The 17,207-nt window shown below is 35.8% G+C and overlaps 1 protein-coding gene across 2 annotated transcripts; it reads left to right on the top strand.

Moving 5' to 3' along the window:
* The first annotated feature begins 590 nt into the window (after positions 1-590).
* On the top strand, positions 591-16,878 carry LOC107878459 (probable sugar phosphate/phosphate translocator At1g06470). 2 transcript variants are annotated; one of them, XM_016725455.2, is made up of 14 exons: positions 598-801; positions 1,521-1,696; positions 2,387-3,088; positions 3,648-3,817; positions 4,485-4,570; positions 4,899-4,948; positions 8,731-8,798; positions 12,015-12,115; positions 12,257-12,269; positions 13,854-14,038; positions 14,251-14,337; positions 14,793-14,887; positions 15,639-15,795; positions 16,496-16,878. In XM_016725455.2, the coding sequence occupies exons 3-13, from the start codon at positions 2,601-2,603 to the stop codon at positions 15,757-15,759; spliced, it is 1,464 nt and encodes a 487-aa protein (XP_016580941.1). In that variant the 5' UTR covers positions 598-801; positions 1,521-1,696; positions 2,387-2,600; the 3' UTR covers positions 15,760-15,795; positions 16,496-16,878. The 2 variants fall into 2 exon arrangements, with proteins under 2 accessions (XP_016580940.1, XP_016580941.1); XM_016725454.2 differs by lacking the exon at positions 1,521-1,696 and having other exon boundaries at positions 591-801.
* The last annotated feature ends 329 nt before the right edge of the window (positions 16,879-17,207 follow it).

Genomic DNA, 17,207 nt, shown 5'->3' with positions numbered 1-17,207 from the left:
TCCTCAATGTCATTTTTTAATTTTTTTATAATTTTATTTTATTTTTTAAATAATTTTATAATTATTTTTAATAATTTGTTTTTTTTAAAATTTTATAATTTCTTTTTAATAATCATTTTTTATTTTTATTTTTAAATATTTTTATAATTATTTTTAATATATTGGACCTACAATGCCATGTGTCAGCTTCCAATTGGTCGTTTTTGCCACGTCAGCGCGTTTGTTCAACGCACACTTGAGCCTTTAGCTGATTGGGAAAAAAATGCCCAATTGGAATAAAATTTGGGGGTTAGGGGTCTAATAGGTACAAACCTTAGTTTAGGGGCTTAAGTAAATTTTCGGAACAAGTTTGAGATCCTATCAATGGGTTTGACCAAAAAAATAATAACACTTTTGATTTGCTACAATGCATAAGTAAATAAAACATTTTATATATATAAAGTAAAACAAAATAAAGAAAATATGCAAAATATAATTAGATGCTCTTTAATTTTGTGAATATTTTTTTTAAACGGACTAAATAGGAAATAAAATAAACCAATTGAAGAGTATTAAAAATTACTATTAAAAGACATTTTTCAGCTTATATTGAAGTGAAAAAAGAAAACGAAGCAATGTGAAGTGTGGGCGGTAGTTGATTATCCTTCAATTTTACCTAACGTAACAGCCAACAACACTAAACTAAAACCCCCCTTAAGCCAAACGCTTTTTTTTATCTTCAACTTAAAGAAAATCTCAGATCAGAGCACTTCTCTTATACTTATACACGCCATTTGAATCTATTAACTCAAACAAGCTAAGGTCAGTTTTAGTTTTTTTTTTTTTTTTTTAAATCCTGTAATGCTTTTACTATTTGATTTCTTGATTCTTCAATAGCATTTACTCTCCTTGATTTAGCTTTGTTTTTTTTTTTTTTTTTTGAATCTATAGACTTGTAATGGAAATGGGGTTCTTTTGTTTTTTTCCCTCCTTTTCTTGATAATTCATTTGATATCTATTACTGTCTGTTGTTTTTTTTAACCACAATTAGTGTTTACTTCTACACAATTTGAATCTATTTACTCAAAAGAGTTCAGTTCAGTCTTAGTTTATTTTTTTTCAATGCTTTTACTAGTTGTTTTCTTGATTCTTCAGTGGTATTTATTTGTTTTTATTTTTTTTTGAATCTATAGACTTGCAATCGAAATGGGGTTCTTTTTTTTTTTTTTTTCCCTTTTCTTGAAAATTGAAGTCGTTCGATCTGCTACTATCCATTGTTTCTTGTACTTCGATTAGTGTATTGTTTTGTTGTACTTTCTGTTATGTAATTATCTGCTATTTCTGTTATTGTGTGCTTTTTTTTGTACTTTACTTCGACACAATTTGAATCTATTAGGAGTAACTCAAATAGAGCTCAAGTCAGTTTTAGTCTTCCTTTTTTTGCCTTAATTATTGCTACTACATTTTACTAGTTGCTTTCCTGATTCTTCAATAGCATTTACCGTTCTTAATTCAACTCTTTTTTTTTTTTGGATCTATAGACTTGCATTAGAAATGGGGTTCTTTGGTTTTCCCTTTCTTGAAAATTTGATTGGATTGGAATCGAAGTTGTGATTTTTACTGTTTCTTTGAGATTTTGGGACACAAGTGAGGAGCTCAAGTGGTTGATCACCTCCACCATGGACTGGTGGGTTGAGGGTTCGAGTGACATGGGAGGGTAAGTGGGAACGCTATTGATCCTCATGGAGGGTGGAGTGAGAAAAAAGGAGATTCCCTTAATTCTTGTTTTGGAATTTGATTTAAATCTCAAGTTGCTTTAATGCAGATTGTTGAACTTTTATTTTACTCACCAGTGAAGCTCAGTTCTGTTCTAGTCTATCTTTTCTCAATGCTTTACTAGTTGCTTTCTTGATTCTTCTATAGCATTTACTCTTCCTGATTCTACTTTCTTTTGCGGTTTTTATGAATCTGTAGTCTTGCAATAGAAATGGGGTTCTTGTTTTTCCCCTTTCCTAGAAAATTTGATTCAAAGTTGTGATTTTTACCATTTTTTTTGTGAGATTTTAAGAGATTTGAGTTAAATTTCAAGTTGATTTAATGCAGATTGTTGAACTTATTTTGCCCACAAATGAAGCTTAGCTCAGTCGTAGTCTTTCTTTTCTCACTGCTTTTACTAGTTGCTTTGTTGATTCTTCAATACCATTTCCCCTTATTGATTCAAATTTTCTTTTTGTTTTCTCTTCAAATCTATAGACCTGCAATAGAAATGGGGTTCTTTCTTTTTCCCCTTTTTCTTGAAAATATGATTCAAAGTTGTGATTTTTACTGTTTCTTTATGTGAGATTTTGGGAGATTTCATTAATTCTTGTATTGGGATTTGAGTTGATCTCAAGTTGCTTTAATGCAGATTGTTGAACTTATTTTGCCCACTGGGGAAGCTCAGTGCTGATTTCAATCTCTTAGGTGTGTTTGTATAATAGTGTTAGTTTGAAATTCTAAAAGGTTCACTACAGTTAGTCTGGTCAAGTTAACTGGAAAATATAGTGTTACATAGACGACTGGGTGGATTCGCTTGGTTGTCAATGGGAGATAGATGGCTTTGATTGTGGAGGAGAAAGGAGATGATAGAGAGTGAATTGACTATTGAGAAGGTTGAGGAGAGTACAAGTGACAGTTTTCGGAGGGCGCCTTCTTTCTCGGGCTGGTGTGATGTTAATGACACCATCCATTCGGCTCAACTAGGGAATGCTCGTACACTCACTGACGACTTTGACTTCGAACTGCCATTGGTCAATCAAAACGGTATTGGAAATGGATCTGTAGACGTAGTAGATACACAAAATTATAACTTTAAGCAGAAGATGAAGGGTGGTGGTGATTTGGCTGTTGCATCTACTGGGAATGGAAAAGATAGATATGTTCCCTTTGATGTGGAGAACGGTGCTACAAGTAATCAAAGATATTCAAATGTTGGCCGGGAAGGATCCCCTTATCTAGACCACCGTGATGCACCACAAACAATTTCAAAAAATGTTGTTTCTGTTGCTGATGTACTGAAGACACTGTTCTTAATTCTTGTATGGTACACATTCAGTACATTCTTGACATTGTAAGTCTACTTGGTCATGAGTTTATTATTTTACTGCTCCCTCCGTTTCAATTTGTTTGTTCTTATTTTGACTGGGCATAGAGTTTAAAAAGGGCAGCCCGGTGCACTAAAGCTACCGCTATGCGCGGTGTCCGGGGAAGGGCCCCACCACAAGGGTGTATCGTACGCAGCCTTACCTTGCATTTCTGCCGGAGGCTGTTTCCAAGGCTTGAACCCATGACCTCCTGGTCACATGGCAGCAACTTTACCAGTTACTCCAAGGCTCCCTTTCTGGGCACAGAGTTTGAGAAATAAATGAAACTTTTGAATCTTGTGATCTTAAGCTGGAGACATGTAAAATGTATCAAAATGCCCTTTAATTTTGTGCTCTTTTACATGCCATGTGAGATGTCGGGATTAAAAAATAGTTGCCAAATTAGATAGAGACATTCTTTTTGAAATAGACTAAAAAGGAAGGTAGGACAAACAAATTGAAACGGAGGGAGTAAGTGATTTGTTTCCTGTCAACTGTATGAAAGTTTGAAATCGTTGGTTCTTATCATGCATACACTTGGTCCAGGTATAATAAAACTCTTCTAGGGGATCATCTAGGGAGATTCCCTGCTCCTTTACTGATGAATACATTTCACTTTGCAATGCAAGCCGTTTTGTCAAAAGGCATTACCTGGTTCTGGTCCCGAAAATTTCAGCCTACTGTAATGATGAGTTGGAGAGATTATTTTTTGAGAGGTAACTATGATTGTCGTATCCTTTTTCTTTAAGCTATACTCAGATACAGGTTATATTTATTTCATGCATTATTATGGATTTTCAACAGATTGTTCATAGTCTTCTACTATATGAATATATTACTTTTTTCTTGTATAGTTTGCCTGTAGGGTTACCTGTCGGGAAGACAAACTGCATGATCCTTGCATAGTTCTGTTACCTTTCGCTAAAATGATCCTTGCACAGTTCTAAGTTCCCAGTTGGTACGCATTTTTCACTTAGGGTTTTAACTAGCAACACTTAGCACAACCCCACACCTTTCCTTTTTGAATTGTAGTTGTAAAAACAATAGAATTGAGTGCTGAGATCTGTGCAATGACGAATGACTAGTAACACTTAGCACAACCTGACACCTTTCTTTTTTGAATTGTAGTTGTAAAAACAACAGAAATGAGTGCTGAGATCTGTACAATGACGAATGACTAGTAATGCTCAATTTGTCTCTTCTACTTGAAGTTACTCTTCTTGTTCTTAGTTTATTTGAGGCATTTAATCTTATGCCTTTTGTTTGCATCTGTTTTGTGAAGTCTAGAGCATTACATATAGGTATTGGCCTCCAGTAGTTTCCTGTTAATTTTTATTAACTTTTCTGAACACTAATGCTACAGATGGCCTTTGCCTTTCACAGTTGTACCCACAGCTCTCAGTACGGCCATGGATGTCAACCTCAGCAATGCATCCCTTGTTTTCATATCAGTGACATTTGCTACTATGGTGTGTATTCGTGCTCCCTGTAAATTTTAAAGTACCAATCAATGTGATGGTTAACAGATTTATTAAGAAAATTGAGTCACTGGGCAACATTTAAAGGATTCACACAATCCAACATTCCTTTAGCTCTGTAAAAATTTCACTTACGCCTCCTGAAATTTGAAACACGAATTTGTGAAAATGCAATCCTATAGCAATAGTTTTCAAAGACTTGGAAGGGAAAGTGAGTGAACCAGTCTTCTAGTTTTACTTGTAAAAAAGAATAATCCTTTGGTTTCCTTCATTTTTCTCCATAAGTTCTTGACTCCCAAACATACGTTTAACATTGCAGTGCAAATCTGCAGCACCGATCTTTCTCCTACTCTTCGCTTTTGCTTTCAGGTACTGCTTTTAATAATTGCTCTATTTCTCATCGAATCTTTACAATGTGATGTAGACGCTTGTCCTGTTGATATTATTCATCAATGTGAATAACAACTACTCAATATGTCTTATTTTACAGTCTTTTCTTCCTAGTCTGCTTTGAAAGAATGACACATTTTCTATATTTCAAAGCTCTTTAACTGTAAATTTTTCAATTACCCACAACTACATGCTGTTATAGCCATAGAAATGTTATGACATGCTTAAGACAATTTCTTTGGGTAATTCTGGTATGTGCCAGAAGTCTTCTTTTTTAAACTCTGTGCCTCAAATACTGCCATATATGTAATGGAGGGAGTAGCTTTTTTGGCATATAAGGACTCTTCAATCTTTTCGTCGACCTTTTCTTGTCCAGGTAGAAATATAACATTTCCATGGAGAAAATGGATCAAAATTGTAAAATGTGATGTTTTGAAATGTTGAAATGAGGGTAAACGAAATTGCTCTCTTTGCTATTAGATCTCCTAGGGAATGAATGATATATTTCTTTTTGAAACTAAAGAAATATTTCTACCTGGCAAGAAAATGACATCTTGAGTTAAAGAAAAAAGACATCTTGAGTTGTATAAATTAGTCTAGAGGAGGTAGCATCTTTGACTTCGGCTTGACTAATTCAAAGCCTTCAAGATCTCGGTCATTCATGGGTTCCAGGCAGTCCTGCTTATGTCAGATAGTCATGCAATCTCCTTTGTTTCCTCTCTTTCTCTTTTCCTGCCCCTGTGGAATGTTACTTCAAATTTAGTGTGTGCGAACCTCTACATTATAGAACTTCAATTGTGTTGTGAAGTAGCTTGCTTGTGTTACGAGTAACTAACTTTTACTTGTATGGAAGATGTTAATTCAACAAAAACGGATGTCCAACCCCAAAGCAGAAAAAGAAAGGATCAGAGCCCCCAAAAGTTAGTTCATTATTGGTTTCATAAATTCAAAATCGAGTTTTGGTTCGAGTAGATCTACAAGGGTGTGTGTTGAGATTGAAAATGAGAGACCTGGTAAAGAGAGGACATGCAAGGCAAATATGCATTCCTCAACAACAAAATTTGTCACATGATGCAAGAGATGATGACATTCAGAAGAGAATCATTGTATCTCATGGAATGGTGTGGTTCAAGTGTTGCTTATGTTGTCGCTGTCCTAATATCTTGCCTTGTTATGAGTGAAGGTTGGGAAGACTTGACCTTAGTAGAAGCAGGAGATATATCATGCTGCAATTGTGTGGACTAACCCTCTTTTGTGCGTATCCTGACATCTGTCATTCACTGAGCCAGGCTCTAAGAAAGATTACCCTTATTTAATTGTTCATCTAGAATCAGATTTTTTTGTGGGTCTCCTTTTTCACTTCTGGCTTATGTGAGAAGACAAAAGTCCCACATAGAAAGATTAAAGCCATTTTGACTTCTTTTATACAAACTTATTCCTTTATGGGATTAGTTAAGTTTCCTCCATGTTTGTTGAATTGAAACTTGGCAACCACACGCATGCTGCCGCCATTCTGGCTGGTGCTCATGCACGGTTTGGTGCACTCTCTTAACCTGACTTTATTTTTTTCTGACCATTGTCAACATTTTGTGACAGCTCCACAATAAATTCCTGTAACAGCCCTTAAATAATTTCTATAACAACTCCTTGAATAAAATACTGTGTCACGGAAAGGCCCTGCCTTTAAAAGTGATTTCGTTGAGACTAGGGTGCAAATTGTTTGAGTCCAGTTGCTCCTCAAAGTTCCACAACACTCCCAAACATGTGCACTCGAGACTGGAAGTTTGGATTTTGCAGAAACACAATTTTCCAATATAGAATTGAGAAGAACAACTTTGAGAGAATGAGAGAATTTTTTCATATCTGATAATTCACAAAGAGGGTTGCTTGTATAGGCCAAGCCGCTGAAGTTGTTGTACAAAGGATTTTCTGTAACAGTTACAGAAATTAATCTGTAAAGCTGTTACGTAAATTTAACTGCTGTCACAGAATATATTTAAGAACTTGTTACAGAAATTATTCAAGGAGCTTTTACACAGTACTGAAAACGGTCAGGAAAAAGTAAAGCCCAGCTAAAAAGGTGCACTACTTGCATGATGAGCCTTAGCCCAACTGGTCGGGTGGTGGTGGCGATTCTCGTGTGTGGTTACCAAGTTTCAACTCAACAAGTATGGAGGAAACTTAACTAATCCCATAAAGGAAGAACTTTGTATATGAAGAAACTCAAAATGATTTTAATCCATCTATTTGGATCTTTTTTTCTTTCACATAAGACAGAAGTGGAAAAAGGAACCTTCAAAAGAATTCTCTGACTTTGCATTACCAACAAAGAGTTAATACCAACAATCCCCTACTAATGCGAATGGACAAAGGAAGGATTTTTATACTTAACTGCCAATATTAGTGAAGTGAGGAATAACCATGTCCACAAAGTGAAGTACTCTTGAGCTGGACAGACTTTAGTTGATACCCCCACCAAAACATATTATGCAAACCCCGAGATACTAACAAAGTGCTTTTGTGGTAGTTAGAATATGAGTGAGTAGGAATAGGAATAGTATATAGAATCCTACTTGGAAAAGGATTGTAATGCAGTGACCTATTTGGAAAAGGATTGGAATGTAGTGTCTATAAATAGAGTCTCAATGTAATAATGTAGACACGATAATTCAATAATATTTTTCTCCTATATTTCTCACAGCGGTCAAGCACACACCTTGAGTTGCATAAGCGCTCTAGGAAGATGGCTCAGTCTTTCATAAAAAGCTACTAAACCCTTATACTCACATAGGTGATTCCATTAAGTCTATCTTAGCATAGACCACTGTAAGGCTGTGAAATCATTGAGAGCAAAATAAGCTCAACCTTGCAAAACACTACCCCATGTCATAGGGATAAGAAATAGTACATATTGGAGGCTCATATGGCTTTGTTTGACCACAAATGGGTATCCACCATACTACCTCATCCTCCTCGATGTGTCAAAAATCATTCTCATTGCCAAACTTTGAGTTAAATGATCCGCCAAATTTCTTTGGACCTAACATATGCCATGAAAATAACACCATGTGTGATGCGAACGTTTTTCCTTTTCCCTTGTACACACTATTCTTGGTAATATCAGTTGCCTCCAAGAGTCAAAATGTAGAGAAACTAGTGAAGTCTGTTTTCCCCCCAATATGTGTCTCAACCACTTGACCTCTTCCCCTTCCAACTCAAGACCAATAAATTCTGATTCCGCGGAAGAGCTATACAAGTCTGTTAAGAAGACTTTCATGAAATAACACCGCCTTCCAAATTCTTTCTCGTGCAAACTCCAAACTTCCAACCATGAGTGCATTTATTTATGAGTGTTGTGGAACCCTGGGGAACGACTGACCTCAAACGATTGCATCCTAGTTAGGCCAAGATTTCTTTGAAGACATTGGTTTGCCATGACACAATAATTTATTCAATAAGTTGCTTATGTTCTCCTTTTGTTCATGTCGATATTGAATATTTTTCCAACAACTTTCCCATGAATAAAGCTCAGTCATCTCATGACCTTAGAGGAAGCTGGATAGAACCATCCCTTTATAGTGGGTAAAGATGCTGAGAGAAAAGGCCTTTTTCCCATCCATTGCATCCTTGATCCTTGAAGGATTAAATTTATCATCCATCTCTCATGAAATATTTCATTTGCTATCTCTTAGAAATGAGTTCTTATTTTGCATATATTTGGTCTATTGCCTTGTTTCTAACCGTGGAACTCTTTTTGAAAGGTTGGAGTCTCCGAGTTTGAAGCTGCTAGGGATCATGTTGATTATTTCTATTGGGGTATTATTAACAGGTATCCTGAAGACTTACTAGCATATCACTTGTGTAGTGGTTTCTTATATTTTTATTTTATGTATCAGTTGTGCACATGCTAGGCAGGTTGTCCTTCCCACAAGCCCCTAGTGTTATAGGAACTCAAACCTGGGATCCCCAGGTTGGGGCAACCAGCGGGGCCATCCACTAGCTCCTTAACTTTAATTAATCTCCCTATTTATCTGCCATTGTTCTTAATGCACAATGTCTGATAGATAATTCTAATATATGTACTGATAGAAAGTAGTGCTTTGAGGCTAAATGTCTTTTATACTTGTTTCCTTCCCGTTTTAACTGTCATGATCTATAAATGATTATCATTTTATGTTTAAATATAATAAGGATGTGCCCTAACAGTGCCCAAGAGCACACGCAAGTGTACGCGGTCTTATCAAGTAGTAAAGTGGCCTTCAAGAAGCCAAGTATCGATCCCACAGAGACTTGATTCAACAACGATTTGATTCCAATTCACAGTTTAGATTAATTGAGTGCGAGAGTAACCGAAAAGAGTTTGGAAATTTGTAATTGCAAGTAAACAATACGTAAATAAAAGTCTTTGAACAATCAATAGGAGAAAACCCAGGGTTAAAGCACTTTGAACAATCATACTATGTTATTGAACTTCATTCGTTAACTTGCTTATCTTGGTTGTTAATTCGTAGGGTTAATTGCATGATCATGGTCTCCCGACCTCTAATCCTTTACCTAAGTTGAACCTTACAACTACATCGTTGAGCGGGGATGTAATAATCCACTTAAGTTCTTTAAGCTATCATCCTACGAGTAATCAAGTAAGGCATCTAAGTACATTCCTGTCCTAGACACAAATTTGCAGTCCTTATTTCATAAAATAATATAAACCGTACTTTGTTCATCTCCATGTTCTATCCCCTATTCCCTCTCCCGAGATCAAAAGGTAGACAATTGATGTATTCTAAGGGTAGCTAATCCTTAAAATAGTTAAATCAAATATGAACGCACAACCAATAATGATAAGCAAATTATAAACGAACTTAATTCAAAACAATAGTACTCATGTTCTTGGCTTCAACCTCGGAAAGAGGGTGTTTAGCTACGCATAGTCATAATCGTAACCACAAGATTGTAATTAATGACTAAAAACATGAATGAACTAAATTAAAATAATAGAAACCTAACGATGAAGTTGCAGCAGCCCCTTGATCACCAAAATATGTCCAAAGATATGTAAAAGCGTGATACAACATGTATTTATAGTATAGGAGTAAGCCAAGTCAGTGTAGGAGTTGAATTCCACGTTTTTGCAAGCATGGGAATAGAGGGGGCGCCGCCCTAGCTATAGCCCCGCTCTAGGTGAGGCTGAGCCCTGGGTTGAGCGCCGCTCCAGGCAAGGCTGCGCCTTGGCTATAGCCCCGCTCCAGGTGGGGCATCGCGGGCTTATAGCCTTGGCTCTCTGGAAGTTGTCTCTCGAATTTTGGTTAAGTGTTGATCCTGCAATCTTTCATCCCTTGACCTGTGGTGTATTTCCCATGGATTTCCTGCCTTTTGAACATCAAAATATCATCATATTCAGCTCACAAAGCTTCCTACACAATCAGACCACACAAATTAAAGATAATCACAACACAATACCCATGACGATGAATTCAAACAAGAGCTAAAACTAGGCTAATTCGCATTGATCGTTAACTTTATGTTCTGACTCTTACCTTACTCAAATTGAACCTTGCACATCACCAACAAGTTATTCCACTCATAATCACACATTTAGACCATTTGGAACACATAAAACGCAATAGAATCCAACGAGAACAACTAGACAAGCACCTAGCTCAAGCTAGTCAAACGAGTATCCACGATTGCACTCTAAATGACTCTTTGAAGTACAAACTTGTTTGGAATTCACTTTGAACATTGTAAACACATGCTTTAACACTTTAATACACATTCATCTCCATATTAACCCATATAGCATACAAATCATCCTCAAAACAAGGCTAAAAAGACTAGAAAGGTGACACTAGAATGCATAAGTACACCCAACATCAGGCCCAAAATTCTCCGCACTTGATATGAGTTTTATTTATTTCAAATGCATTTCTCCCATGCTCTCAGCTGTAGCCTTTAAAAATCATATTTCTTGTAAGTTTTTGCTTTCTTAAAATTAAAAAGAGTAATTGGGATTCGAGTTTCTAAAATTGCTATTTTATACTTAATAATTTGATTTTCTGTTCTCTTTACTTTTTTTTTTTTTTTCCATGGCATATTCTCCTTTCAACTATAACAACAACAACAACAACAGTTCCAATGTATTCCCACAAAGTGAGGTCTGGGGAGGGTAAGATGTACGCAGTCCATACCACTACCTCCGCAGAAGTAGAGAGGCTGTTTCCTATAGACCCCCGGCAGAAAAAATTTATACAAATATTCATACAAATACTAGTTGGAATGAGAAAATTGAGATGGATACCATGTTGAACAAGAAAGGAAAGGTACAATATGCAAGAAATTAGCGTTTCCACAAGGTAAGAGTGAAGAAATAGGTTAAAACCATTCACAATGTTCCTTATAATTCTGCAAGGGTGAAATCAATTGAAAGGAACACTACTAGAAGCACTAATGCAAATAGTAGAAAAAATCATAACGAATGAGATGAGAGAGTGTAGTTGCACCTAAGAGTGTGGCCTAGTGGTCAGTGAAATGGGTGCAAACCTTAGAGATCATGGTTCAAATTGCAGCAGAAGCTAAAAACTTTGTGATTTCTTCGTATCTGCATCCCTTGGAGGGCTGAGTTACTCGGTAGTTGTGTTGGTAGGAGATAGCAGGTGCCGGATGGAATAGTCGAGATGCGTGCCAGCTAGCCTGGAGACCATTGTTATTACGACAAAAGGAGATGAAAAGAATAATTTTAGAGAACTTGATAAAAAAAAGGAATAATTTAAGAGAAATGTCATGACATACTAATGAATAGCATAGCCATTGAATGTAGATAAAAGAAAACTGAAAAATAGAACTCACACAGCATAAATGAATTTATTTGAAAAGGTTGAATTGGTTAGTGTTATTCTCTCAAGAACTATCTCTGTCCATTTGGCCATTTTGTTATCTTCCAATTTTTTGAGTGCTTAGCTAACTTTTGTTGTTACTAATTTCTGTTGTATGTATATCAGATATGTGTTCAATAAGCACATCTAACCTCTGTTGATTGATAATACAGTTGCAAAGGAAACGGAGTTTGAGTTTTGGGGATTTATCTTTGTTATGCTAGCTGCTGTTATGTCTGGGTTCCGCTGGACTATGACTCAGATACTTCTGCAGGTAGGATCACAGAAATTGTTAAAAGTGAATTTGTTTTGTTAAGTATTTTCATCATCATACTTATGCTCACATTGTCTATTTTGTGTTCATTCTCCTGTACTCCATCCAATGGGTGTGCGCTGACAAAAAACTGTCATAAAGAAAGAAATCTACGGTAAGGACTATCAGCAAATTATAGTAAACTTCAAAGCTCTGAAAATGGATTTATTCATAGAGTATTTCTTTTAATTAATACTGTTGGTGGATGATTGAATGTGGGTGACTGAGTTCTTCAATTTTTACCTGGTTGTGGGTTCCCTTTTAAAGTACTTTGTTTATTATTTTTGTTGTGTCACACTTTGTTTTAAGCCTTTGCTGTCCAATTTGCTGTTAATCAAGTTCTTGTTTGGATAGATTTAGTTCTGGTAAGCAACATATATTACAGGTGGGATTCATATTAACCACTTAAAACTTGCCACCAACTGCCATGTGTACACCTAAATATACACCTTAACTATGCAGTGATCAGACAACTCTTCTTGGCAAAACTTTCTGGTGACCCCTCAAGATGACATGGTGAAACACATTTCTTTCATTGAATTTGAGCGCATGAAGCTTTGGTTACCTTATTATTTGTTGTTGCTACTGTTCTCTTCTCCTTTATTTGGCCTCTTCACTACTGTATCTCCTTTTCTAGTCGAGGGTCTACCAGAAACCTCTTGACCTCCACTAGGTAGGGGTAAGATTGTGTACACACAGTGGGATTACATTGGGCATGTTGTTGTGAAGCTACTTTTTTTTTTTGGGCCAAAATTAACATTACTCCATGTGGAGCTAGCTGATTTCGCCTTACAAGCTCTTAACAAAATCTTCAATCTCTAGTGAGCAAAAAGTTGGCTGATATTCTTTGGAAATGTGTAATGTCCAAACAGATTATACAAGAAATAAATTAAGAGCGTCAATCATGGTGACCGCTAGTGTTGCCGCAGGAGTTGTTCAAGTTATCTCGGTTCCAAGACTTCCGTCCGTACTACTTGCTATTTTGTTAAAAGTTCCTCCATCTTTATGTCCAAGGCAACCAATTTCCTCTCAGGAAAAAATGTTTTAATCTGCAGTTCCCCTACCAGTATGAGCATTTCATAAGCTTGTGAGAAAGTCAACTGATGTACTGGTCTATTGATGCCCTATCCACACCTTTCCGAGGAATGCAAGAAGTCCTTACTCTTTTCTCTGCACTTATGGGAACTGTGCACAAGGATAAGTAGTACATTGGGATTATTAAAATGTTAAGCCAGATAAAAGTGAGTACTCTCTCTGTTTACAAAGAGCAATTGCCCACTCATCTAAGCTATAAGGCGTCTTCTGAATTGCACTATTCCCGAACTACTACTCCTGTGTTAATTTAAGTGACACTTTTTCCTTTTTAGTCAGCCCCAGAAAGAAAAGAATCTACTTCTTTCTATATTGAGTAACAATTTAACTTTAAGCTTCCTTTTTACCTTCCAAATATGCATGACTTGTTTAGAACACAAATTTCAAAAATATCTTTTTCATGCTTAAACTTCGTGCCCAGTCAAATACCTTCACAAATTGGGACAGAAGGAGTATATGGTTTGTGTTTCTTTCTGACTAGAGGCATGTTTCCTCATAAGAAAACTAGCTAGTTGGAATTTAATTTAGTGAAACTTCTCCTTTTAAATGTTAACTGTGTAGCTTGTACATAACATTGTACATGACACATTGTCTTTGGTTATTTCAGGTTTAAAAAATCCACTCACATTAATGAGCTATGTTACTCCAGTAATGGCTGTTTCAACAGCTATGCTGTCTCTCATTTTTGATCCATGGCAAGAGTTTGGGAGCAGCAGTTACTTCGATAGCTCATGGCACATAACTAGAAGTACATTGCTGATGCTTTTTGGTGGAATGTTGGCTTTCTTTATGGTATGGATGTATCTAACTCAACATCAATCAGTTCAATTTGTTGATTATCCAACATTCTAATGGTGGATTTCTTTTACTGGTTCTTTTGAGTCAGCAGAAACCGGTTGTCTACTAAAATATCAGAATATCTAGAAGAAATAAACAAATTTGATATACTTTCCATGTGCGTAGTACAAATAATTTTCTTTCTCTGCCTTTTTTTTTCCTTCCAGGTGTTGACGGAATATATTCTTGTCTCTGTTACCAGTGCAGTAACAGTGACAATAGCTGGAGTCGTAAAGGAGGCTGTCACTATTGTGGTATAAGCTGAAAACCAAGTTATCTATCTCTTTCTCAAGTAAAGTAGTGTAACTAACTAAGCAAAGAAAAAAGAGCATACAAGTAAATGTAGCTGAATAACTGGTTTACTTATTCACATTTCATCAGTTCTCTGATAGCAGTTTACTCAATGGAATTTGCAAGTTGTTTCTTCTCGATAAACATTAAGATTGTTAATTAAAGAGCCTGGGAATTCCTTTCCTATATCCTTGAGTGGTTATGTAGGATGTAACTGCAATTTTTCACTTACAAATGCTTTTATTGCTCAGAGACTTCATTTTCCTAGATATCTTCACATCAAGCCACTGTGTATCTTCAATCGCGTTAGACTGATGTAAAATCAGTTTTCACAGTTGAAAATTTTCTCTGGTTTTTGGAATCCATTGTTGCTTTAGTTTCTGAAACAAATTGGTAATTATGTTTGTGGCATTTTCAGGTTGCTGTGTTTTACTTCCATGATAAGTTTACCTGGATGAAAGGGGTTGGTCTCATGACAATAATGCTTGGTGTCAGTTTGTTTAATTGGTACAAGTAAGTCTTTGAGCTTGCATATTTTCGCAAGAAGTTATCTTGTGATTATTTTCTCCCGACTGCTGTTAAGATTAGATTAAGGTTTTTTAAAGATTAGTTTTCTCTTTAATAAGCTACCGTGAATGTCTATGCTTATTTATCTCGTCATTTCCTCAACCATAGTTCGTGTAAAGCTTTTGTGTAAACTATCGACTGCAGTATGTTTCCTCATTATATATTTCAGTTCTTCAACATCTGTTGGGTATAATTTCACTTGTTTGTTGGTGAAGATGAGCTTTTCCAATGCTACGTGTTGGATGTTTTCTCTTTTTGATTAATTTGATACTGGAATTGCTATTGATATTTCAACACCACTCTTCCTTCTAGGGTCATATCTATGGTGACGGATGCTTACCGACGCCCTCCTAAACCTTAATTCTTTTTAAGATTAAATGTTCCTTCCTGCAAAAATAGTGGAGCAAGGAGTTGTAAAAGGAAATAGTTACTTGAAAGATGGTGATTTTTATTGGAGTCTTGGAGTATTTACTTTTGTATGACCCCTCAGCCGCTAGGTCTGCTTTGTTGTTGTTATCACTTGCTGAATTAGTTATTGCACTTAACGTCTACAGAAACCCGAATCGTGTTGCATCATAAGCCAGACAAGTATTTGTGATCCTCAAGAAGATGTTTGTGCCTATATGACCAAAGAAGTTTTGAATTGTTAGATGGTTTTTGGTAGATGTTAAATTTGTTTCCCATTTCTGCTTTTCAGGTACGACAAATTACAGAAAGGTAATCTAAGTGAAAATGAATTATCACGATCCTCAACACAAAATGCAGCTGCAAAGTATGTTATTCTTGAAGAATTGGAAGATCAAGATGATGATCCTTGATGTTCCAATACCACATTATCTGCATTTGAAATCCTAGTAAGCTTCTTAACTGTAACACTCTGATGCTCTTTGTATGTGTTGCATATGACGGAAGAATTGTTTTTCGCTGTCGTAGCTTATTATGAACTTCAATATAGTAGTTACTATTGACAAGCAACCTAACATCATCTCCCCTCGACACACACAACCACCATTGTTGGCCATCACCACGACCACCACCAATTGTCATTTTATTTTTCAAATCATTTTGTTGATATAGTAATAGATTAATTTGGTATTTTATTTTTATTATACTAATTTTTAAATAAAGACGAGTTTTATACATGCAGATGCTGAGAAAACAGTATTATTTATTTGGTATCAAATTCATATGTGTATTCAGATTGAGACATCTGATTCTTAATAAAAACAAACGAGGTGTCCACTTTGATCAGCCTGCTAGTTTATGCTTAATTTTGGATTTTAGTATATGTGTCTTGTTGAGTTGTTGTTAGTGAACAACTTTTATTTTCTGTGAACTACATATCTATCTTTACTCGTCTCACAAGACATACCATAATAGTTGGAGGAAATTGGATACAAATCCTAGTTGCTTTATTTCTTTTTATGTATTTGCTCAACTTTCATGTTGTACTGATAAACCGTGGATAGACGTTACTAGGTAGCCAAGATATCTTGTAGTCAGCATTATGCAAAGATTTGACTGACAACTGTTTGATTATGATATGATTACTAGATGATTGCTGGCGATGCTGATATTTTCAAGAGAGGATGAGTTGCCGTATTTGAATTAATACCTAATAGGACCAAAGTGGCACCATCGATTGGTCTTTATTCAGCTTGACCTTTCCCTGGACAGCTTTTGTTCATCAAAATTGTTGGTAAAAAGATTGATCAGTATGCATATACAAATCCTAAGGGGACCATTTTTGTTACACACACTTTCTACATTGTTATTATTGTATCTCTGTATTTGGCATCAAATTTTCATCCTCATTTATTCATATAGTTTTCCAGTTCTATCTTCTCCTCGTTGTAATGAGGCATCGACCAATGTCATAGATCTTTAGTATACTTGTAAAACAGGTGTGCCGTTGTGTTTTAAACAGGCTTTCGCTATTGCTTGTGTTGAGCTTCATCAAGAAAGTTGGTCAGCTGATCTCTTTCATCCTGTCAGTTATTTTTATCGTGAATAAATGATATAAGTATCGAAGAACATGTCATTTGTTCAAACTGAATTAGATAGAAGCACTTCTTTCTAGTGAAATTTTCGCGGGTTGTCTCCTTTTTGGGACAAGTTTTTAGTAAATGACCCCCTTTGTACTTCTCTTGCAACTTATGGACCTTTTAGATCTCTTTTGACCATACTGAATTGATTTTGCGAGGAAATGTTAGATCATGATTTTAAGATTTTGTAAGTTATTGCAAACAGTTGAGGCTAACTTTAT

Source organism: Capsicum annuum, chromosome 7, assembly GCF_002878395.1.
Source record: "Capsicum annuum cultivar UCD-10X-F1 chromosome 7, UCD10Xv1.1, whole genome shotgun sequence".
NCBI lineage: Eukaryota > Viridiplantae > Streptophyta > Magnoliopsida > Solanales > Solanaceae > Capsicum > Capsicum annuum.
This window is presented reverse-complemented; position numbering and strand designations above follow the sequence as displayed.